Raw genomic sequence first — 25,068 nt, forward strand, 5'->3', positions numbered from 1 at the left:
TCTGCATCTAGTGTAAATCATGAAATAGTGCGAACGTGTTTCAAATGACAGTCATATACTGAGGCGGGACGTGGGGACCAGCCCAGAATTCACCTAGTGGAATGTGGAAAAATGCCTAAAAACTACATCCAGGCCCTCGTCGTTAATCCGCTGGGAAGATTCGATCCGGAGCCAGCTCGCCTATCCGAGTCCAGGAAGTAGCGCATTAGCGCTCTCGGCTAACCTGGTGGGTTGGTCGCCTTGCATCATGTGCACGAGTATCGACTATTGCAGTTTACAGTGATATTTTGCAATGGTACATTAAATATACAGCATTAGAACTGGCTTAAGACTGCTGAAGATTTCTGAGTGTTTGAATTCCATTATCACGTTAAGAATATTAATTATTATTAAAAATTATTTCCATTTTTTCCATGACATCCACTGTTTTACTTTTTCTGATTTTGTGCAAAATTTCCAGGTTGTCATCGATTTTCAAAGGGTGGCCTGCGTCTATTGTGTGCTGCTACTGCTGACTTGTTACATTTATCCAGTCCATGTGTTCTTTATACAGAGTTCTGAAATCTTTGACTGTTTAACCTACATAACACTTGTTGGATTGGCTGCAGGTAATTTTCTAAATGCCAGATGCATCAAGATCTGAACACTATGTTTTTGAAGTTTTACTTGTTATTAATTGTGTATTATTGAGAAACTACAATCCATAAGCATGTGCTAATGATTTACCTTCATGTGTTAGTCATCAGAGGAAGGGAGCTCTAGTTAGATAGCCAGCCGGTGTGGCGCTTCACTCTGGAACCGCGCGACCGCTATGGTCATAGGTTCAAATCCTGCCTCGGGCATGGATGTGTGTGATGTCCTTAGGTTGGTTAGGTTTAAGTAGTTTCTAAGTTCTAGGGGACTGATGACCTCAGATGTTAAGTCCCATAGTGCTCAGAGCCATTTTTTCTAGTTGGATACATGACAACATGCCTTTACAATTTCGTATTAATGGTCTCTGGAGAGGGGAAATTGACCAGGTTATTAGTACTGAATCTATTCCATATTCAGCCATATCAGGATGAGCTAAGTAAAACAAGGACATTTGGAAACAACTAGTGACAATTAAATGCTATGGCTATGGCAAAGGGCCTCGCCACATCTTACAGAAGCCTAAAACTAAAACAAAAAAACTGTTGGAAATGATGTGCAGGCTATTTTGAGCCAGTCCACATCAGGGTATAGTCAGTGGTTGTTAAGAAAGGGGAAGTGTGTTATGTGGAGCACAGTGACAGTGGCAGAAAATCAGATTTTGTGTTATTTTGCTAAACAACATTAATTTCATGGGTATCATTTTCATAGAATTTTCCTGCCCCTACACATTGGTTATTATATTTATTGTACAGTCCGTAACAGAGGAGCAAGTCCAATAGAAAGAAATGCCTTGCAACTAGTAATTGCAGCATGGAGCTAACACAAACTTATAGCAACTTAAATGAGTGACACACTCAAAAATATGAGAAAAAAATGTTAATAAATTTGTTCATTAACTTACTATAAATAGGCAATTATGTGTCTTTACCAGTGATATATTTAATTTTTTGTTTTGATGAAAGGTGCAAGGTTTGATTTTTCTAACATTTTAGTCTTAACAAGTGTTACTGACCAATAAATCTATATCTATACTCTACAAACCACTAAAGTGCATGATCAAGTATACTCCCCCCCCCCTCCCCCCACTGTACCACCATTGCAGTTTTTCCCCATTGCATTTGCATATGGAGTGCCTTCTAATCCTGTCTTCACTGTCCTTACTGAAGTGATGCACAGGATGCTGTAGTACATTCCCCGATTTCGTTCTTGTAACTGTTCCCTGAACTAAGAGATTCACACAATAGTTACGTACCTTCAACTGTCTGCAATTCAGATTTTTTGACATTTCAGTGTGTCTTCCATGGCTCAATCAAATCTGTGAAGATTTGTCCAACTCTTTTCTGTAAATGATTGATATCTGTTAATCCTATTTAACATGTGTCCCACACATTTGATCAGTATTCTCAGATGGGTTGCATGATTGTTTAGTAAGCAATCTCCTTTATCCTACAAATGAACTGAAATTTTCCACCTGCTAAATCTCTAACTAGACCTGCTGAGCCACCAAAAATTGTTACATCCAGGTATTTGTATGAGGGACATCCAGGTATTTGTATGAGGGTTTGCTGAAAAGTATTGTGTCTGAATTTTTATGTGAAAGCTCAAAGCTTTTTAAATAAAATCAACATTAACATTTTACTTCATTTTTGTCCATGTCTACGTATTTCTCAACTGTCATCTTGGCAACTCCACAACCTCATCTCTGCCTACACTGCTTCACCACTATCAAAGTGAAGTCCCTGAATGTGTTCTTTATGTTCTAGAAACAGATAAAAATCAGATGAGACCAAGTTGGGACTCTATGGTAGGTGATCAGTGACAGTGAACCCAAGAGGCTGGCTGGATTGTTGCAGGTGTCACAGCATTCATGTGTGGTCTGGCTTTGTCATGTTGAATGGAGGTGTTCCATGTGTGGGTGAACACACTGAATTCGAAACACTATTACCAAAAACTTTAGAGAAAACCTCAGTTCACTTGTATGCAAGTTCCCCAATCATACTGTAATCATTGGTGGAGACTTTACTCATCCAACAATTAATTGGGAAAATTACAATTTATCAGTGGTGAGCATGGTAGGACATCCTGTGAGACAGTACTTCATGCCTTCTCTGAAAACTACCTATAACAGGTAGGTTGGAACGTCACTCATGATGGAAACATATTGGATCTAAAAGCAACAAATAGACCTGACCTCTTTGAGGATGTCCACATTGAAACTGGTATCACTTACCATGACATCGTTGTGGCAACAATGATTACCAACATACACAGATCAACTAAACCAAGCAGGGAAACGTGTGTTCAGTAACCTGCATAAAAATCAGTAGTGTCATATCTCAATGAGGAACTTGAAAATTTCAGCAAAGGTCAGGAGCATATGGAGGAACTCTGGCTCAAGTTTGAAAGAACAGCTGAATGCACACTGGATAGATATGTATCCAGTAGAACAGTCCATAATGTGAGGAAACCTTAATGGAATACAGCACTGTAAAGAAACTTTTAAAGAAACAGCGACTATTGCATAATAGGTGTGAAACAAAGCATAGGGCTATAGATGGATAGATGCTGAATGAAACACGTTTGTCTGTGAAGAGAGCAATGTGTGATGCCTTCAATGACTACCTTAGTGGAACACTGTCAAATGATCTTCCATTTATCCCAATATCAGAAGTAACCCTTGCAGACAATATCAGTAGTAACATCAGGATTTTTGCAGATTGTGCAGTTATCTATAATGAAGTACTATCTGAAACAAGCTGCATAAATACTTGGTCAGATCTTGATAAGATCTGAAAGTTGTGCGAAGACCGGCAACTTGCTTTAGACGGTCAAAAATGTAAAATTGTACAATATATATATATATATATATATATATATATATATATATATATAAGGTATCCTATGATTATTACATTAATAACTCACTGTTGGAATTGGTCAACTCATAAATATCTGGATGTAACGCACTGTAGAGATATGAAATGGAATGAGCACCCAGGCTCAGTCATGGGTTAAGCAGGTGGTAGACTTCAATTTATTGGTAGAATACTGGAGAAGTGCAATCAGTGCACAAATCACTTGTGCAATCTATCCTAGAATATTGCTCAAGCGTGTGGGACCAGTACCAAATAGGACTAACAGGGGATACTGAACGTACATAGAGAAGGGCAGCACGAATGGTCACAGGTTTGTTTAACTCATGGGAGAGTGTCACAACATACTGAAGGAACTGAACTGGAAGACACTTTGAGATAGACATAAACTATCCCAAGAAAGTCTATTAACAAAGATTCAAGAACCACCTTTAAATGCTGACTCTAGGAATATACTAAAATCCCCTACATATCGTGCACATAGAGTGGAAGAATGAGATTATAATTATTACTGCACACACACACACACACACACACACACACACACACACACACACACACACAGTCAAACAATCATCATTCCTGCACTTCATATGTGAATGGAACAGTAAGAAACCCTAATAACTGGTACAGTGGGACGTACCCTCTGCCGTGCAGCTCACAGTGGTTTTCAGAGTGTAAAGGTAGATGTAGATGCTATTTCACATATTACGCATTGCCATGTTATATGCTACAATTCAGAGTGGCAGAGGGCTGCAAATATGTTAACTCATTTATTTGAAAAACTGTATGAGTTTTCAATAAAAAATTTGGAGGCAGTACTTTTCAGCACGACATCGTATGTGTTGCCTATATCCAACTGCGACTCAATGATCCTGCCATCATAGGATTTCTATTTTGTGAAGAGCACAATTTTTAATTACTGTATATTTAAAGGAAGTTGCAACTCTTTCAACAAGTTTGAAATCTTATCAAGATCTGAATATCTGTGCAGCTTTTTTCAGATAGCACTTTATACAGATTACTGCATCTTCTGCTGAAGTCTGACAAGAGAATGGTTCAATCCAATATGTCTAAACCTATCCAGAAATTTTTCACGCGGGACGAATGCACTGAAAGAAATACAGTGTTAAAATTTTAGCTGTTAAGATGCATGGCAAATATTTTTGAAAGATATTAAAGTTACTCGTTTTTGCCGCATGAAGGATCACTTATAGCAATTGTTTGTACAGCCCTTCCTGCCTAGGACATAATCAGCGAATAAGCAGATGCAGGCATGACAAGAGGGCATATCCCATGTAGCGTAAAGTCCAAAGTGCACACATGTGGATTTTAGACACTTAAACCATACAGAAAAGGTCTCAAATCATTAATTTTTAGAATAACTTGCACTTCATATCAACAGCTAAACTGCTGCAGATGTAATTGTTATACATGTGAATAGCAGGGGAAAGAAAGAAAGATAATCAAGGCAGTGTATGATGTTCCATTACAGAAGACTTCCATCAATCAGGACTAAGTTGTGGATATTAAATATTTCATAACAGTTCATGTAGCACTAATGTATATTTTGCTAGTAATGAAGAAGTTTCTTGTTTATTCCCAGTAGTCACAAAAAAAAGGCTAAGTGTTTATTGAGTGATAAAAACAAACATTTTCCTTATGTCAGGCACATCTGATAAAAGAAAACTTAATGCATTCAGGCACTTCACAGTAACTACCAGTTTTATTTAGACAGATCGTGAATGAAGTTAGGAATGACAATGGGCACTGTTCCGCATATTGTGCTGTGTACTAGGCATACTTTATCAATTTTATAAAATGTGGTGATGCAAACTGACAAAGCAGAAATGACTAAAATCTAACAATACTGTTCTGCTGATAAAACTGAAATGAGAAAGAGCTATTGGAAATTATATTATATTAATGGTCTTTTCATTGTCCTCTTATGGACAAAGGTGATGGTGTGTCCAGGCCAAGAATCCACCAAAAGCAGTGACTATTTTCTGCAAATGTTATGAAGACTTTCGGATGTAACATTGACAATCATTTTCTTCTATTTTTCCAGGTTTTGCTGCATCAGTTACAAGATTTTTGCGAGTATTAACATTCTTTGTTTTAATTTTTGCTCCTAATTTACCTTGATGTTCCTGGAGAGAGAGAGAGAGAGAGAGAGAGAGAGAGAGAGAGAGAGAGAGAGAGAGAGAGAGAGAGAGAGAGCTGCAGAAACAGTAATCCAGGGATGTTTATCACTGGTGTTCATGTATACCAGTGTGTCACAGGATTCGACTGCAAGGCAGCTGACTTATTTCGAAATCATAAAAGTGTGAACTGCACAAAAGCTGACCGACTGGCTTTATACACAGCTTTTAGGAGATAAGAAGCTTCATCTTTACGTCAGCTACAAATTTCTCTGTATTATCACCTACTAGTGACATTTACTTTTGATAATTTCTTGAATCTCTTTAACGAGGTCAAGGAAGCCTGGAAATGGTAATCTCACATACAATTCAGATCACCTAGTGTCTCCTAGACCTTCCTCGCTACGGTGCATTTACTATCACAAGCACTCCTAAAGCTTTTGAATAGGTTTCTCTTTCACATTTTTTCAAGTTTCATTGTGGCACATTTTTACTTCATGTAAACATTCAGATTTTATGAAATGTAACTGACTTTGCACATTTAAGTGCTTTCTCCCTCCTTCGTTTAACCAAAAAGTTACAATCTTTTTTCTCACTGAAAGTTATTAATGTACATGTTTTCTTTGGCTAGGAAGGTACTGTATTGTTGTTCCTGACTTTAATTAGCACAACAATCATCATAGAGATCACAACTCATGGAATCATCTGAATTATTTCCTGTTTCTTCTAACATTTCTACAATTTCTAATGAAATTGTTGACATCATTAGAATAAATGTCCAAGAAATTAACTAGTAAATAACACATATATAAGTCTTACGAAAAATTAAGCAATTTCAATTGCATACCACCTTTCTTTGTATTTCATCTTTGCAAGGTTGTAAACCTTGGATCCCAGATTATTGTGAAACTTTGGGACTTGCACGAAGACAGATGCTTCATAATAGCATATACAATGAAAACAGAAATAAAATTAAAGGAAGAAAGATTAGAGTTTGATTTCCTGTCAACAACAAGATCATTACAGATTGATCAGAAGCTTAGATTAGAAAAGGATGGGGAAGAAAAATCAGCTGTGCCTGTTTCAATGGAACCATCCTGGCATTTGCCTGGAGCAGTTTAGGAAAAGTACAGAAAATTTAAATCTGCATGGTGGGACAGGGATTTGAACCGTCAGCCTCCCGAATGCGAGTCCCATGTGCTAACATTTAGTGATAATGCAAAGGCAACTGCTAATTACTACTGACATTTAATGAGTAGCATATTAGAGCAAATTGTAACTGAACGATTTTATTCGACAAAAACTGCTAAAAGAAACTGAAATCCACTTTATAATTAGGATCACATTTTGCCTTGTTATCTGCTTACAGACATACTATCAACCAAAGATATGTGTCCACCAAGTCGTGCATGCATTGTCTGCTACAGCTATGGCACGGGTGTACAGTTATCCAGCTGCCTGACAAACTATGATCTTGGCAAATTTTTACAACAAATAAATAAATAAATTAACTAATTTCAGGGCAGGTTTCGACATGTGACTGGACAGTTCCATTGTGAGGTTCCAATTAAATGACAGTTATCACCTCACTTTAGAAAAGATTTAAATACAAGATGAATATTGAGGCCTTCACACAAACAGAAAATTACCAAATGATCTTTAACAATAAAACAAACACGACACCTCCGGACAACTGTCACACTGAACAGTAGCACCCACATCCTTCACCACAAAAAAAAGGAAGGTTTAACATTTCTCACTTTTGAACACATTGTGGGAGTGAACAGTGATCAATGTGTTACAAATATTTATTATCAAAAACAGTCTTGATCATAATATTTTTTTACGGTGACCGGTTTCGACCACTACTAGGTCATCTTCAGACCAACGAGTAAGAACCTCCTTCTGGTGGTGATTTACCACCAGAAGGAGGTTCTTACTCGTGGGTCTGAAAATGACCACAGTAGTGGTCGAAACTGGTCACCATAATAAATAAATTGTGATCAAGACTGTTTTTGACAGTAAATATTTTTAACATTTCTGCCTATAATAAACTTCCTTGCTCTTTATGAATTGGCTATATGGTTAACAGTAATTTAGATTTGGTAATACCACATGATTTTTTTCTAATTTTTCCTGTCACTTCAGAATTTTTTGCCGTATTGTGCATGTAAAAAATGCCAAGGAGCATAATGGATTTAAGTTCATGTGAAACAGTAGGTCTTCCAATAGCTGACTGGTAACTTCAAGTCAAAGAAATGAAAGGGCGTATCCTGTCCTATAGTACTATCTCAAGTAAAGAACTTGTTGCTGACACATCTTTTGAGTTTGGGATCACTTTCACACAAGGAGTTATGACGAAACATAAGGGAAACAATTTCTCTTAACATGCAGTACAGATGAGAAAAACCTTACAATTAGCTATGTCATAGATGATGTTTCACATATGCTTTGATAATATTACATTAAAGCTCCAGCAGTATTTGACTTGAGAAAAACAGATATTATGCTTTATTATATTCATGCAGATATCTTGCAGATTATTAACTTCAGAGAAAAAAATAAACATCTATAAAGTAATTATCAGTACCTGCCAGACAGGACGTCCGATATTTCCGGTGTTACTGCTGTCCAAAACTTTCTTCACAATGTCATTCAAATCATCAGCAGTAAATCCTTCCTTCAGAAGAGTGAAAGTTTCTGTCGGCTGTACCAAATCCACTAAATCTGTGCCATTATTTTTAGCGTATTGATGCAGTGCATTCTTTGATGCATTTCCTTTGACCATAAGAATCCTGTTAAAAGACTGTGTTTGAAAGAGACTGGATATGCAGATCTGTGATACACTACTTTGTATTACAAATTCTCAACAACAACAGTTAAATAAGATTACTGTCAATTCATTAATGACAACAAATCAATTACAGAACTACTGTGGCATTCATAGATTAGTCAGGAAGCTACCATTGAAAGCTCTAAATGGTTACATTATGGCTTCCTCTAGTCCCAGTATCTTTCATAATTTGGCATATAGTGTATACACGTAACAGTGATCAAAACACCCAAATTTCCTCTTATATAACATTCCTGAATTTACAGATAACTAAAATTACAAGGTAAAGAGAAGAAAAGAACTAATACTAGAGTGAACATTGGCAATGACAAATCTAGTACTTTTTTATGTAATATTTCAGTGTCACCACATTATAGGGTTCAAGAGAGGGGAGGGGCAATATCACACTTTATGAAGAAACCATGTTGAGATGGTTACACTCAATCTTTGTCCAATAACCCAATGGAAAATCAGGTACAGTATATGTCACCTACTGAACATAATTAAGAGGTGCAGATGGCAAATTGTAGTGATGAATTTGTACAGTGGGCAACCAGTTATGGGTGACAGGTTGGAGGAAGGGGAAACTGTTGACTGGAAGGGCTGGAGACACTGGGCTACTGGAGATTGAGACCAGGATGATTATGGGAGCAAATGATCTTTTCCATGGAGAACTCTGTGTACTTCAGAGAAGCTGGTGGTGGAAGGAAGGATCCAGATGGCCCAATTTGTGAAGCAGCTATTGAAATGGAGCATGTTACGCTCAGTTACCATTGTGCCACAGGGTGGTCAGTTTTGACTTGGCAACAGTCTGGTGGATGACCATTCATCCTGGTGGACAAATGGATGATAGTCATACAGACCTAAAGAGACGTGCAACGTTTGCAGCAGAGTTGGAATATGGCATGGCTGCTTTTGCATGTGGTTCAGTCTCTGATGGGGTAGGATGGATAAGTCTGTGATAGGAGTGGAACAGGAAATGCTCGAGTGAGTGGGTTGTGCAGGTCTTGTGACTGTCTTCACAGAGATATGATCTCTGTGGCAAGGGGTTGGGAATGGGAGAGGTTTAGGGAAGGACTAGGATGTTGTGCAGATTGGGTGGGCAACTAACACCACTTTAGGAGGGGGTGAGAAGGATTTTGGGTAGGGTTTCCCTCATATCAGGGCATGATGAGAGACAATCAAAGCCCTGATAAAGGATATGATTCAGTTATTCTAGTCCATGGTGAAAATGGTTGGTACAAGAGAGCTCCTTTATAGCTGACTCTGGGGTGGGGGTGGGGGGGGGGGGGAGAGGGGGGGTGGTCAGAGGACTGAGTTGTGTGAGGCCACCATCCAGGAAGGTGGCCCGTTGGATTGAGGAGGACCAGGTGAAAAGAATGGAAGAGGTGTTGAAATTGTGAAGGAATGAGGATAGGATCTCTTGGCTCCAAGTCCAGATGACAGACAAAGATAGCATCAATGAACCTGAGCCTGACTACTGGCTGGGATTTTTTGGAAGGCTAGGAAGGTTACCTTTACATGTCCCATACACAGGGTGCCATGTGGGTGCCCATGGCTGTGCTATGGGTTTGTTTCTATACCTACCTTTCAAAGAAAAAGTAGTTTGTGTCTGGAGATAGTCACTAAGGTGTATAAGGAAAGAAATAGTGGCTCTGGAGTTGAAAGGGCACAGAGAGCTACAGTTTCACAGCGAAAGGCCAGAGGCATGAGTGCATATAAGGACATGCCATCAACAGTTATGAGTAGGGATCCAGAAACCAAAGAGATGGGGATGATGGAGAGTTGGTGAAGGAAGTGCAAGACTAGGTTTTGGGTAACTGAATGGGGGTGTTTGTCAGCAAGGTGGAAATTCTTTCAGCGGGAGCACAATAGTCAGCTGCAGTAAATATCCTTGGAGTAGTGAAGCAACTTAAATCACTTAATAAAAGCAAGTCTTCTGGTCCAGACTGTATACCAATTAGGTTCCTTGCGGAGTATGCCGATGCATTAGCTCCATACTTAACAATCATATACAACCGTTTGCTCGACGAAAGATCCATACCCAAAGGCTGGAAAGTTGCGCAGGTAACACCAATATTCAAGAAAGGTAGTAGTAGTAGTAGTAGAAGTAGTAGTAGTAGTAATCCACTAAATTTCAGGCCCATATCGTTAACATCGATATGCAGCAGGATTTTAGAGCATATTTTGTGTTCGAACATTATGAATTACCTCGAAGAAAACAGTCTACTGACACAGTCAACATGGGTTTAGAAAACATCGTTCCTGTGAAACACAACTAGCTCTATTCACATGAAGTGTTTAGTGCTATCGACAAAGGATTTCAGATTGATTCCATATTTCTGGATTTCCAGAAGGCTTTTGACACTGTACCACACAAGCAGCATGTTGTGAAATTGCGTGCTTATGGAATATCATCTCAGTTATGTTACTGGATTTGTGATTTCATGTCAGAGAGGTCAGAGTTTGTAGTTATTGGCAGAAAGTCATTGTGTAAAACAGAAGTGATTTCTGGCATTCCCCAAGGTAGTGTTATAGGCCCTTTGCAGTTCCTTACCTACATAAACGATTTGTTTATCGACTAATAAAGTCATCAGAAGATCAAAACATACTGCAAAACAATTTAGAAGAAATATCGGAATGGTGCGAAAAGTGGCAGTTGACCCTAAATAACGGAAAGTGTGAGGTCATCCACATGAGGGCTAAAAGGAACTCAAACTTCGGTTACACGATATATCAGTCTAATCTAAAAGCCATGAATTCAACTAAATACCTAGGTATTACCATTACGAACTACTTTAATTGGAAGGAACACACAGAAAATGTTGTGGGGAAGTCTAACCAAAGATTGCGTTTTATTGGCAGGACACTTGGAAAATGTAACAGATCTACTATGGAGACTGCCTATACTACGCTTGTCCATCCTCTCTCATAATATTGCTGCGTGGTGTGGAATCATTTACCAGAAAGGACTGACTGACTACATCGAAAAAGTTCAAAGAAAGGTAACACGTTTTGTATTATCACGAAATATGGGACGAGTGTCACAGAAATGATACAGGATTCGGGTTGGAAATCATTACAAGAAAGGCGTTTTTCATTATGACGGAATCTTCTCATGAAATTCCAATCACCAACTTCCTGCTCCGAATGCAAAAATATTTTGTTGACACTGACCTACATAGGGAGGAACAATCACAATGGTAAAATAATGGAAATCAGCTCGTATGGAAGCACGGTATACAAGATTGGAATAATAGAGAAGGTGGTTTGATGAACCCTCTGCCAGGCACTTAAATGTGATTTGCAGAGTATCCATGTAGATGTACAATGAGGTGTCCAGGATTGTTGGATTTTGGGTACCATATAAAAGGTATATGTGTGTGTGTGTGTGTGTGTGTGTGTGTGTGTGTGTGTGTTTGTGAGTGAGTGAGTGAGTGAGTGAGTGAGTGAGAGAGGGGGGGGGGGGAGAGAGATTATGGTTAGGCCACTGGGGAGAGGAGGGGAGGGGGGGGGGGAGGGAGGGATTCCATGGCTTAGGCAGCATTTCTGAAAAGGATATGAGGCTGAGTTTTAGCCAGGTAAAGGGATACTTTTCTGAACTGTTGCAGATAGATTGAGCAGGGATCCACAGAGGAGGAATGGGGTTAGGGAAATTATGTAGGAAATGGACGAGCAAAAGCATCAGGCAGTCATAAGGGTAACTGGATACCAGAGCCCAAGTTTGGGGAGTGAAAAGGAAGGAATAAACTGGACTGAGGCCAATGGGATAGTTTTGTGACGTCTAAAATTAAAGAAAATGTATAAAACATAACAATAAAAACAATTTTTGAAACAAATAATTGAATTCGATAGATAAAAAAATCTACTTATCAAGCGGCGACAAAACACACACACACACACACACACACACACACACACACACACACACACACACAGAGAGAGAGAGAAGCTTATATTAGGCGAGCTATAATTAGCCAATTCCGAAGAAGTCTTTTTGGCTGAAAGCTTATTTGTTTAGCAGTCTTGTTATGCCTGTCTGGGACTCAATATTTGCAAAATATAGTTAGTAACGACCTCTCTCTTTCGTATCATCATCATCATCATCATCATCATCATCATCATTACTGCAATTCTTTGTGCAAGAAGTTTACCACCACATTACTCATTTGCGTACACAACAATACGCTGTTTCATTTTGTTCCTAAAAACTGATTTTAACAGACAACAGGGAATTGTACTTACAGTTTACCAATTTATGACTAAAATACCATTATGGAATCTAAATCATCCAAAACTTTGTAATCCTACCCACTTGCAGATTAAAACCATGCAAAATACTGTCTCTGAAGCTGCTCTCCTCACAGGTCCAGCAGATGGGGATGTCTATCACACCTCATGTACCAATGATCCCAACCCATTTACCTACTCATTTTAAGTGACTTTAATTTCCGACCAAGGTTTCCTTTGCAACACCAATTAAAAAGGCTCAAAGTCAGAGGGAGGGGAAGAGGAGGTGGACAGAGAGGAAGGAGGAAATTGACAGAGGGAAGGAAAAGGAGTCAGATTAGGATGTATATCCAATTCCCATACACACTTAGTAATTGCGAAGCATTGCCTAGGCTGACCAGATTTCAGAGGACACTGTACTACAGTTACACTTAACTTTGTCAGTTATCGTGATATTTTGAAATCGACAATAGGTCTATGCCAATGCAGTAGGTGAAATACCCATAGCACGAATAAATCTTTATTTTGCGAATTAAACTTAAGTGCCAAAGAAACTGATATAGGCATGCATATTCAAATATATATTCCACACCTACCAGTATCGCCCATTTCCGTCGATTTCGTGTTGCTGGCGATCTTTTTGTGCCATTGGCTATCTTTCTCTGCCACAGGAAAAATTTTTTGGGACATTTTTGCGCCACCCGCGCTTTTTTTTTTTAGCAATATGTGTTCGTTTCCCTTGATCTGGACATACTTGCTTGGTCTGGCCGACCTTTATCCGTACTTTTCCCTTCTCTTTCTTTATTTATTCAACATTCCATAGTCTTAACATTCATTATTCGCTGTTTTCCGTAAAGTGTTTTTCTTATTTAGTGGTCTTCCTTTGGTATTGAACATTACCAACACATTTTCTTTCTCGTCCTTCCCTCCTTGTTTATTCCTTCTTATAATTACTATTTTAACTTTATTTATTTAATTCCCCTACCCACCAGTTACCCAGTATGTACCCTAATCCTATACCACATTATTTACATTCATTCTGGAAACATGCATTCACTGTAGCCAAACTGCAATCCCACATACTTTTCCTCTGGTCCTGTTTAACCTTTGGAATTACCCCTAAAGGACTTACCTTAAAAGTTACCATCTCTGGGTGCTATCCCTCCTTCCACCAGTCTCTCCTGGACTTCCAGAATCTTCAATTCTTAGCCCTTACCCATCTTGTCCTGAATCTCTACACTACTTCGTGTAACCACCACTCCCAACAGCTCCTATCTCTCTTCAAAGTCCTCCACCTCTCAAACCCCTGCTTGGAGAACACACTCGGGAACATCATCCTAGAAGCCAGCTTGTAAACTTTAGTTCCATGCCACACACCACCTGAAAAAACTATCCATAGTACTAGTGCAACACATAAGAAGTGGGGCCCCTCTCTCTATCCCTCACAAACGCCAACTACAACAGCACCTTCAACAACCCCCCCCCCCCCTCATAACCAACAAACCTAGCCTAGCCACCCTACTCAATCTCCCAATCCCAGCACATACCCCACACAGACCAAATCTCAACTATAACCACAGTCAAATGCCACATATCACCAGTCCCAATTCAGTTCTAAACCTCTCATCCAGATCCCTCTCTCCTCCAGAGACATCTGTTCTATCAAAAGGCTTAACCTTTAACCCCACGCCTAAATTCAACCACACTGCCATGGTTAAAGATCTCTTCTCATTCACCCGGAACCTCAACTGGAAATATCATTTCACCAAACAAACACAGCCCCCAAATACTATATCCAGTGTCGAACCCTGTCTAGAACCGTTCTGACCGCCTTCTCAAAGGGATCCTCCTCCCCTCCCCCAAAACCATCCCTTGCAGACATTTGAGGAATTCCGCACATCCAGTGTTGCCTCCCAGTCCTTCTTGAAGATCATCCAGACAACCCCCAAATCACTCCAGTTGAAACAAGCGCCATTAAGGAACTGAAAACAGACTGCTCTATTGTCATCCTCCCAGTGGATGAAGGCTTCACAACTGTGGTACTTGACCGTGTGGAGTATGTGGCAGAAGGACTGCGTCAACTCTCCGACACCTCAACCTACAAAGCTGTTACCCAGGATCCCATTCCCTCCAAGCAGACTGAGCTGCAGAAAATCCTAAAAATCCAAGGTCCCTCACAAGGCCTCACAACGGCTTCCACAGACCTCCTCACTCCACTGAGCCACGTACCCTTACCTTCTATCTATTGCCCAAAATCCACAAAGAGAACCATCCTGGCCGTCCCATTGTGGCAGGCTTCAAAGCCCCAACAGGACTTATCTCAGCTCTGGTAGACGAACACCTCCAACCTATCACCCGCAGACTCCCATCCTACATCAAAGACTCAAACCACTTCCTAGAACACCTCAAATCCATTCCCACTCCCCTCCCACCTGAAACCTTTCCTGTCACCATAGATGCTACATCCCTTTACACAAACATCCCACATACCCATGGTCTCTCTGCCCTTTAACACTACCTCTCCCAATGCCCACAACGAAGATCTTCCAAAAACCTCGTTCCTTATCACACTTACCAACTTCATCCTCACCCATAATTACTTCACTTTTGAAGGCCAGACCTACAAACAGATCAGGGGAATGGCCATGGGAACCAGGATGGCTCCGTCCTATGCCAACCTCTTCATGGGCCTCTTCATGGGCTGCATAGAAGAGGCTTTCCTGAAGACCCAACAGCTGCTTCCCCTGGCTTGGTATAGGTTTATAGATGACATCTTTGTGGTCTGGACTAATGGTGAAGAAAGACTCCTGAATTTCCTCCATGACCTCAACTCATTTTCGAATCTGAGTTTCACCTGGTTCTTCTCCATAACCCAAGCCACCTTCCTGGATGTTGACCTCCATCTTGTTGAAGCTCACATCCACACCTCTGTCCACATCAAACCCACAAACAAACAACAGTACCTTCACTTTGATAGCTGCCATCCATTCCACATCAAACACTCCCTTCCCTACAGCCTAGGTATTTGTGGCAAATATATCTGCTCCAGTGACAAATCCCTCAATAATTACACCAATAACCTGACCAGTGCTCTCCTCTCTCGCAACTATCCTGCAGGCCTTGTCCACAAACAGATCTCACGAACAATACATTCCTCCCCGTCCAACAACAATGTTCCTACCCCCAGACCACACAGAAGCATCCCCTTGTCACCCAATATTATCCTGGCATCGAATACATCAACAAATTACTCTGCCAGGGATGTGACTTTCTTAAGTCACGCCCTGAAATGAGATCATCCCTTGACAATATTCTCCCAACACCACACAGAGTTGCCTTTCGTCCCCCCCCCCCCCCCAACCTCTGTAACATCCTTGTCAAACCCTGCAATATTCCCAGAACACCTTCTCTACCCAACGGTTCCTACCCCTCTAACCGACCTTGCTGCAAAACCTGCCCCATGCATCCCCCCCCCCCCCCCCACAACCACCTATTCCAGCCCCGCTACTGGTAAAACATACACAATTCAAGGCAGGGCCACATGTGAAACAAGACATGTCATTTATCAGCTGACATGCCTGCACTGCACAGCCTTTTACATTGGTATGACGACAACTAAACTGGTTGAGGGCATGAACGGGCACAGACGAACTGTCCGCCTAGGAGATGTCCAATAACCAGTAGCGGAGCATGCCCTCCAGCATAATTCTAGGAACCTGCTACACCGTATGTGCCATTTGGCTTCTCCCACCCAACACCAGTCCCTTGGAACTGCGGAGATGGGCACTTGCACTCCAACACATCCTTTCGTACCGCCATCCCCCTGGACTGAACCTACATTAACCAACCTCACTCCCATTACTCTTCAGTCTTCTCCTCTTTCCCTTTTCTCTTTAGCCATTCACACATCTTTTCATCCTACATAGTTGTGTTTATACTATATACCTCTTTACTTCTGTATGTATCCTCTTTGGTTTGAAGCTGGCACAGTACTTATAGTAGAATATCTTTGGCTTCCCTCTGACACCCATGCCTCCATCTTTGCTACCCTCCTTGTTTACCTTTCCCCTGTTGCTTCATAACCTGGGTTGTGAGTAACTGAATCCACTTTCCCTTCTTCTCCTTTTTGCCCCTCTCTCCTCCCTGACGAAGGAACAAAGTTCTGAAAGCTAGGATATGTAAATTTTCTGTTGTGTTTTGTGTATCTATCGGCTGTACTGAGCTAAGTACTGGCCAGCCCCTCTCTCCTTGTTAGTGTTTATTCAAATACAGAGATATGTAAACAGGCAGAATATGGCGCTGTGGTTGGCAATGCTTACATAAGACAACTTTTTCCTGTATGACCATTTCATAAGTGTTCTGTGAACATCAGGAATCCAGTAAAACATCAGAGCTTCGACATTGCTGGGGACGGAAAGAGATCCAGCAGGAATGGAACGAATGACGACTGAAGAGACTTGCTCAGTGTGATAGAAGAGCAACCATTCCGCAAACTGCTGCAGATTTCAATGCTGTGCCATCAACAAAAGTCAGCGTGCAAACATCAACGAAATATCATGAATATGGGCTTTCAGAGCTGAAGTCCCACTCGAGTACCCTTGATGACTGCACGAAACAAAGCTTTACACCTCACTCGGCCCGTCACCTCCAACATTTGACTGTAAGCATGATGCTTGGTCGGATGAGTCTCAATTCAAATTGTATTGAGTGGCTGGACCTGTACAGGTATGGAGGCAACCTCATGAATCCATGGACCCTGCACGTCAGCACTGGACTGTTGAAGCTGATTGAGACTGTAATTGTTTGGGGCATATGCAGTTTGTGTGCTATGGGTCCCTTGATACGTCTAGATATGACCCTGAAAGGTGACACATGTAAGCATCCTGTTTGGTCACCTGCATCCATTCATGTCCATTGTGCATTCCAAAAACCTTTGGCAATTCCAGCAGAACAATGTGATACCCCACATATCTAGAATTGCTACAGAGTGGCTGGGGGAACACTCTTCTGAGTTTAAACACTTCCACTGGCCACCACCAAACTCCCCAGACATGAACAATATTGAGCATCTCTGGGATGTCTTGCAACATGCTGTTCAGAACAGATCGCCAAACCCTCGTAATCTTACGAATTTATGGACAGCCCTGCGGGATTCACGGTGCCAGTTCCGCCTACCACTACTTCAGACATTAGTTGAGTCCACGCCACGTCGTGTTGCAGCACTTCTGCGTGCTCATGGGGGCCCTACATGATATTATGCAAGTGTTGGCCTACCACTTTTTTGGTTCTTCATTGTAGAAAGGACAATGTAAGTACATTACACATAAATGAAATTATTTTCATGGGAAATAAAGAGACTGATATGTACTTTTTCACTAATAGCCTAGCTATATTTTTAGCAATGTTCAATCACTTACTAGATACTTAGGTACAGTTTAGTAATACTAATTAGTGTTTAGGATTACCAATCAGCAATCGGGTACAAGTTATACCCTTTGTACTAAAATTTAAGATTTCAGACTGTTAGGGCAAGGATGCGTACATGGCAAACAATATTCAATAAGCATTGCTAACACAAGCCATGGCACTCCCATTCTTTTCGAATTAACTTTAATATGGCAACAGCCCGGTTATGAGAAATGGTTTAAGTTAACTGAAGCTCTTTTATATATCCTTTGGTTTTGTTTTTACTTGTCTCGAGGGCCAAGTGGCAGGTTGGCAAGTTAGAAGCGAGAGCAGATAATACCTGCTTTTCTTTAGGCATAAGAAGAGTTACACCAAATGCGATGAATATATTCATATTTTTATGATGTTCTATTTCTAGGAAACTAGGAACAAATATTACTGAATGTATTTTGTTTCTTGTTTAAAACTGGGGCAATTACATATCCCGACTGATTTTTCTTGTGACACCAGGACATCTGGCCAGCCTAGCATTGCCGGGTTTGCTGGTATCAGTATACAAAGAATTACTCCCTTTTTTCCTTTCAGAGTTTCACACATCATAACTGTGAAACATGATTATATTGAAGATGGTGTTCAGATTTTTTTAAATCATTGCAGCCATTATTGAAATTTCAAAATTTGTGTGTAAAACACAAAGGTTACAAGTTTTAGGGAAATTAGCTACATTCTAGAAAGATAGTTCATGCATCATGTTTGGTTGCAGTATGTAAATGGGGTTACTTTTGCTTGGAAAAGAGCAAGAGCTGTAAAGCTAGTGGGAATGTTTCCCCGTTTTGTCTCTCTCTACTCCACACATCAGTCCACTATACGTTTATTTTAAATGCAAATGACTTATTGCATGGATTGCCCTTAATTATCTGTTTTTGGCACTTACAGGTGTTGCTTTTACTGATCTATATTTACAACTCTTCTGCACTATCTGTGTTGCAATATTAATGATTTCACCTCAGACAGAATCTACATTATGGAGATGATCTGCAGTGTACCCAGAGGTCTAGGTTACATTGAAAGATAGAAGCAAATAAATGGGAAATTTAAGTCTTGGTTGAGATGATTGAGTGATCTTTCCATATCCAAAGGCCCACATTAGCATGGAAGCTGATAGTTTCGTTTTCCATTACTTTCTGTTTACTTGCGTATGGAGTCCTGCAGTATATAGCTCAATAACAAACACAGACACAGAAAAAGCAGAAAATAAAAAAATCTAGTGTTACATTTGTCATTACATATTTGCGTGTATTTTACCCCCTGCACACTAAGTGTTTTTATCCGAAAATGAAGTTGTATTGCACTATAGCAACTTTTACATTAAGGTGGTTGTAATAGTAAGCACTTAATTTTTTCCAACCATCAATACAAAAATTCGAAATGTGATCACAAAGTAATGGGAATTTTTTTATCTTAAAGAATCTATTTATTTGTCAACATCAACTTTGTCCCCTGCAAAGTAATCCACCTTAGATATGCGATCATGCCAGCACTTTTTCCAATCTTGGAACCACTTCTGGAACTCGCTTTTCATTATGGTGCTTAACTCAATCAGCAATTCTGTTTTTATCTCATCAGTGGTGTCAATATTACATCCTTACCTGGTTCCCTTCAGCCTCTGAAATAGAACGTTGCAGGGCGGCATGTTCAGCGAGGCAAAATAAGGCTTTTGTTTTTTGCCAAAGAATCACAAACAAGTATTAAGGTGCGAGTGGAAGCATTATCACAATGCAGTTTCAATGAGTTGTTTTGCCCCAGTTATGGTCGTTTTCTTTGGATTGCTTCGTACAAATTGCACCTAACTTACAGGGATAGTATTCCTTATTGACTGTACAACCATAATGCAGGAAATCGTGATGCACTATCCCAATGTAGTCTACAAAACCAGTGAGAATAACCTTCGAAAGTGATCAAATTTGTCGGTGTTGGCTCTTCAAGCAGTTTCCATTGGGACAAGCGGGCCTTGGTTTCCATGTCATACCTGTATGCTAATGTTTCATCACCTGTTGTAAGCTGCTTTAGAAGTTCTGTATTGTTGACTTCACCTAGCAATATGTGAGCAATGTCCATGTGACATCATTTCTGGTTGAAATTCAACAGTCGGGAACAAATTTTGCTGCTACATGTTTCATGGCCAAAGCAACCGAAAAAAATTGCTTGGTGTGAGAAAAGGATATACCAATATCATGTGCCAAATGAGGACATTATTGATATCCTTGGCAGTCACTTTCACACTACAGCTGCTGGATACTTGTGTTTGCTGCTGCTGTTTCATTTAAAATGAGTTCAAAACAAGATGAAAGTGCACACTCATTAAGAGTACATTATAATGTATAAATCCTGGCTTGGACTGTGGGATGTTTGGGGCACATGAGTATACAAACAAAAATGTTAATGAATTGTACAACATTTTTTTGCTCAGAAAATACAAGGAATGGTAACATACAGCTGACAATGACAATGTTTTAAAAACTGATTAATGCAAGGTTAAAAGCATATACAGATATTTTCTTGTGTGTATACCCCAATATAAGACTTTGGCACACTATTAGTCTGCAGTAGCAAGTTATGGCACCATAGAAAAGTGCTGACTTTGTGGAAGTATTTTGTTTCTTTAATCATCTGTGTAAATATGTCTCCAGAAATTTCTCTGGCAGCAAGGAGGTGAGGGAGGGGGTTAGTGCAGGCGAGTATCAGTGGGAGACAAATTGCCACTTTTGGTACGACTGAGTTGATAAGTTTTCAGATCCATTGAGCCACCAGAACTAAATTTTATTATAGGTAAATTACATTGAATATTTAAACCAAACAAACACAAACTTATGTGTGATATTGGACTCCCCCTGAAATCTCTGTTGAGGTGAAACACTGATCTGTAGTGGAGGCCTTATTTAATCTCATTTTGCCATATTTAATGCACTTCATGTTTCAAACCTATAACTACATGGGAAATTCAGAAAATGTATATTAGATTGCCCTTTTTATTCATTCATTCATTACTTATGTTTTGCTAAAAGTTAAGTATTGGACCCCTTTGCATTTTCAGAGTTTACAAAATACATGGAGACTTATCTAATATAATTTTTTTGAATTTCCCATGTAGTTTTAGGTTTTGGGACATGAAGTGCATTAAATATGGCAAAGTGAGATTGAATAAGGCCTACACTACAGATCAGTGTAAAAATTATGAAAGTCTTTCTTCAGTTTTAACTCTCTCAAGTTTACGTGAGTAATGTTTGTTGCTCCTTGAACCAGTTTTTCAACCACATTTTTTTCTGCTTGCAACGAAACATAAATTACCATGCCAGACGCATCTACTGTCCAATATTCCGAACAATAATACTGAATATTATACCTACCATCTAAGGGGTGCTTCAGTTTTGGACTGCTGATCTAATAAACTCAGTAAGGATATAATAAGATAACTCAACTTTCAAATACAGCAACAAACACTACAGACTAACAATTCAGGTTTCAGTGCCCAATGTTCCCCTATAACTAGATTTTCAGCTTTCAACTATCAAGTGCTAACAGCTATGGGCAAAAACAATACCATACTTGTCTTTAGAAGTGCAAATAAACTGTTGCCACAGAGACACATACAAAATTGTGATACATGATTGGTTGAGATAGAGGTGCAAAACAACTATGCCATGCTCACTGCAATTCTCAGGCATCTTTTGTACATTAATCCTTATACACCACCACCACCACCACCACCACCACCACCACCACCACCACTACCACCACCACCACCACATGTTACTACTTTCAAAGAAAAATACATAAAGTGAAACTAAGTAAACAGCAGAACTGTAAAAATGGGAACAATCTTATAGCAGGTTAACAATGAACAAGGGCACAGAAATCAAAACAAGAGTAATAAATACCTGTCATCACCATAACTTGCAATGACTTCCTTCCATTGAATGAGTATATCTACTATCCCAGGAAGATTAGTTGTATGGAGATGTGTGTAGAAGTCCCAGTCTAAATGGGTTGCATCACTTGGGACATGTAATGGAGTTTCATTTTTCAGCTCTTCATCTTCTAGCAGGAACTCTACATTTTCTAACTGGAATCCACTAACACCAAGTTCCAACCAGAACTGCAGCACTTTCTGGAAAAAAAAACCCAAATCAAGGGGCTTCAGAGTAACAATTTTCATAGTGGTTCTATCAGTAACAATCATTAAGAGGACCATAGTTTAGATCAACAGCAAGATAAAAGTTGCAGAGAAATAAGCAGCTACAAGCAAATATCCAAATTATAGAATGATACCAACCCTTAGCTGTTATGACACACAAGTGAAAGTGGAACTACACTGAAAAAATGCGAGATCCAAATAAAATTGGTGATGTATTTGCATAAAAGTGAAAATGGAGGAGGGATAGGAGGCACGGGGAAATTAACAGAAGGAATCATCACACAGTAAGAACAAAACTTCATCACACACAACAAAATGGGAGCACATGAGAGAGAGAGAGAGAGAGAGAGAGAGAGAGAGAGAGAGAGAGAGAGAGAGAGGGGGGGGGGGGGGGGGAGGCTTATCTGCTTAGAAAGGTAGAACAAAAAGGCAGGAAGATGTATATCAACTACAGCTGAGAAACATCTGTACAATAATATAATGAGCATCCTTGGGAATGACTGAAGTGTTATTTATAAAACCTTTCACATGACAATTTTCTGTGTTGCCTGTTCACCATATCTAACTGATGAAAGAACTTTTTTAAAAAACTAGCCACCCTCACTCCCACAAATGCAAACATTTTGTACTGAGCCCTAAGCAAGGCAAGAAGGTAAAGTTGTGTAGGCCTAATTTAAGTATTTTAGTATTGTACAAAATATAGCCTACTTTACTCCATTTAGACCTTACCTTTATTTCAGCAACAACTTTCGGATTCCTCATGTTTAGATCCGGCTCATCTTTACCAAACTGATGCAAGTAAAACATTCCTCGTTTGCTGCTCCACTCCCATGCTGATCCGCCATTAACACTGACCTGCCCGTAAGCAAATATTGTTGTACTACTACAAAGTATATCATTAAGAAGAGATCTACCATTTTATCTGTATTATAGAGTAATTTTTATAGTACACTATAAGAAAAATCTCAACCTTGTTTATATGGCAATATCTGAAACTATGTGCTGCTTGTAGCTACACATCACACAAAGAATCCTGTGAAACATTTCAGTTTTAGGACACATCAAAATAAAATATTACAGGATCATCTGTTAATGTAAGTTACTTAGAAGTAACTAGAACTAGTGTACAAATTTATGTCCAACAGCAATGTAAAAGGGATGTAAATATTACAGGTAAGGACCTAATATAAAATTTTAAAAAGCCATGAATCACACTTAAATCATTTGTACACAACTAGATAACAATTGACAACTTCTGATACTAACCCAATTATTAGGTGGTATTTCTCCATCATCATTCTGTCCTTTGCTTGGAGCCCACACATAATAATCACTGTAGATGTCACTACCATTTTCTGATGCAATAAACCAAGGATGTTTCTTGCTGGTGTGATTCGGTATAAAATTTAGTACCAAGTGTAAACCTGAAAAAATCAATTAGTCAGTGGAGTGCCACATTATGAAATTAGTCTTTTATATTATAAAAGAAATGTACCATACATCCAGTACTCACTCCTGTTCTTAACTGCTGATAGGAGTTCTTTAAAATCTTCTAGTGACCCATATATTGGATCTACTTCTGTGAAACTTTCAACAGCATCTGGATCCTGATTTTCTGACTTGAAAATAGATGATAAAATTATGCCTGTGCTATCCAGTTCGTCAATGTACTTTACTTCTGAAGTCACACCTGCAATGTGATACAGGTGTCATTAGCCACAAACTTTTACTAAATCCAACCATTAAAAGTGTGGGGACACGCCCCTATTCTAACATATGATCTGCAATAGAAGTCGTTAGTCCTCAGGAATTTATTTCAATTTTTTTACTTACCTTTGAGGTCCCCTATTCCATCCTGGTCCACGCCACCGTCTTTATATGACCTGACATAAATTTCATACAGCGGGCCTTCTTCCCACCATTTCAGTGGAGCCGGTGGTGCACACTTCGGGGCCATCACAATAATCGCAATCGCACCTGCTAGCATAGCTACCCATAAAAGCCAAAACAGGACGAAAAGCAGCCATCTCAAACGGATCCAAAAAGGGTCATTTGCAAATTTCATCAACTCTTCCTTCGTCATCCCAGTGAAAGCTAGCTTTAGATTTTCAATGTCAATCTTCGCGTCTCCATTCTGTGAATCTGCCGACAAGAACTTTACTTCGGAAGCATCTTTATTGGAGTTAATTTTTTCATTCGAGACTAGCTTTTCCGTCGCTCCATCGTCTTGCTCAGCGCCAGCTGGTTTCGCTTTTTTTGCTGTTTCTAAAGGCAAAACAGTAGGACGTTTTTCTTCTTCCAAAAGTTGGGTGCCAGCATCATTCATATCAGAAGCAGATTCCATTTCAGTTGCCATTTTTGTTCAACACACCACTATAGATTCACAATAACCAACTGCGGCGTCAACGCACAACCGCCTTGGCTTGCGCTCCCCGGATCACTGAGACGGCTTGCTCTTCGAATCTGACGAAATACGGCCGCTATTGACGTCACAGAGCAGGGTAGGGTTGCCAACACCACGGACGGAAAACGGCAGCAATTTTATTAACGTTGACGATAAAATCCTTAGACCCACTGTCCATCAAATTATCGGGTCATCTACAGTACGTCCTGCATTACTAGAATCTGTTAACCTATCCTGCTTTAAAGGTTTTAATCCAATGTCAATTAGTTGTTCTGCTTATCTCGTCAAGATCTCTCGAGTAGCATTAGCGGTTAAAAAAATCCTGTAAGATTTCATGAATGGAATTTTAGGTT

At 39.7% G+C, this 25,068-nt stretch overlaps 1 protein-coding gene across 1 annotated transcript in view; it reads right to left on the bottom strand.

The window, feature by feature from the left end:
- Positions 1-24,767, bottom strand: part of LOC126169390 (probable maltase) — a 49,062-nt gene extending 24,295 nt beyond the window's left edge. Inside the window, exons 1-6 of the mRNA XM_049920637.1 lie at positions 24,145-24,767; positions 23,825-24,001; positions 23,578-23,735; positions 23,041-23,166; positions 22,055-22,284; positions 8,238-8,442 (exon numbers count right to left, since the gene is read on the bottom strand). Of these exons, the coding sequence (XP_049776594.1) occupies positions 8,238-8,442; positions 22,055-22,284; positions 23,041-23,166; positions 23,578-23,735; positions 23,825-24,001; positions 24,145-24,667 (1,419 nt within the window). The 5' untranslated portion in view covers positions 24,668-24,767. The remainder of the gene's footprint in view (positions 1-8,237; positions 8,443-22,054; positions 22,285-23,040; positions 23,167-23,577; positions 23,736-23,824; positions 24,002-24,144) is intronic.
- Positions 24,768-25,068: the final 301 nt, after the last annotated feature.

Source organism: Schistocerca cancellata, chromosome 1 (assembly GCF_023864275.1).
Source record: "Schistocerca cancellata isolate TAMUIC-IGC-003103 chromosome 1, iqSchCanc2.1, whole genome shotgun sequence".
Taxonomy (NCBI): Eukaryota; Metazoa; Arthropoda; class Insecta; order Orthoptera; family Acrididae; genus Schistocerca; species Schistocerca cancellata.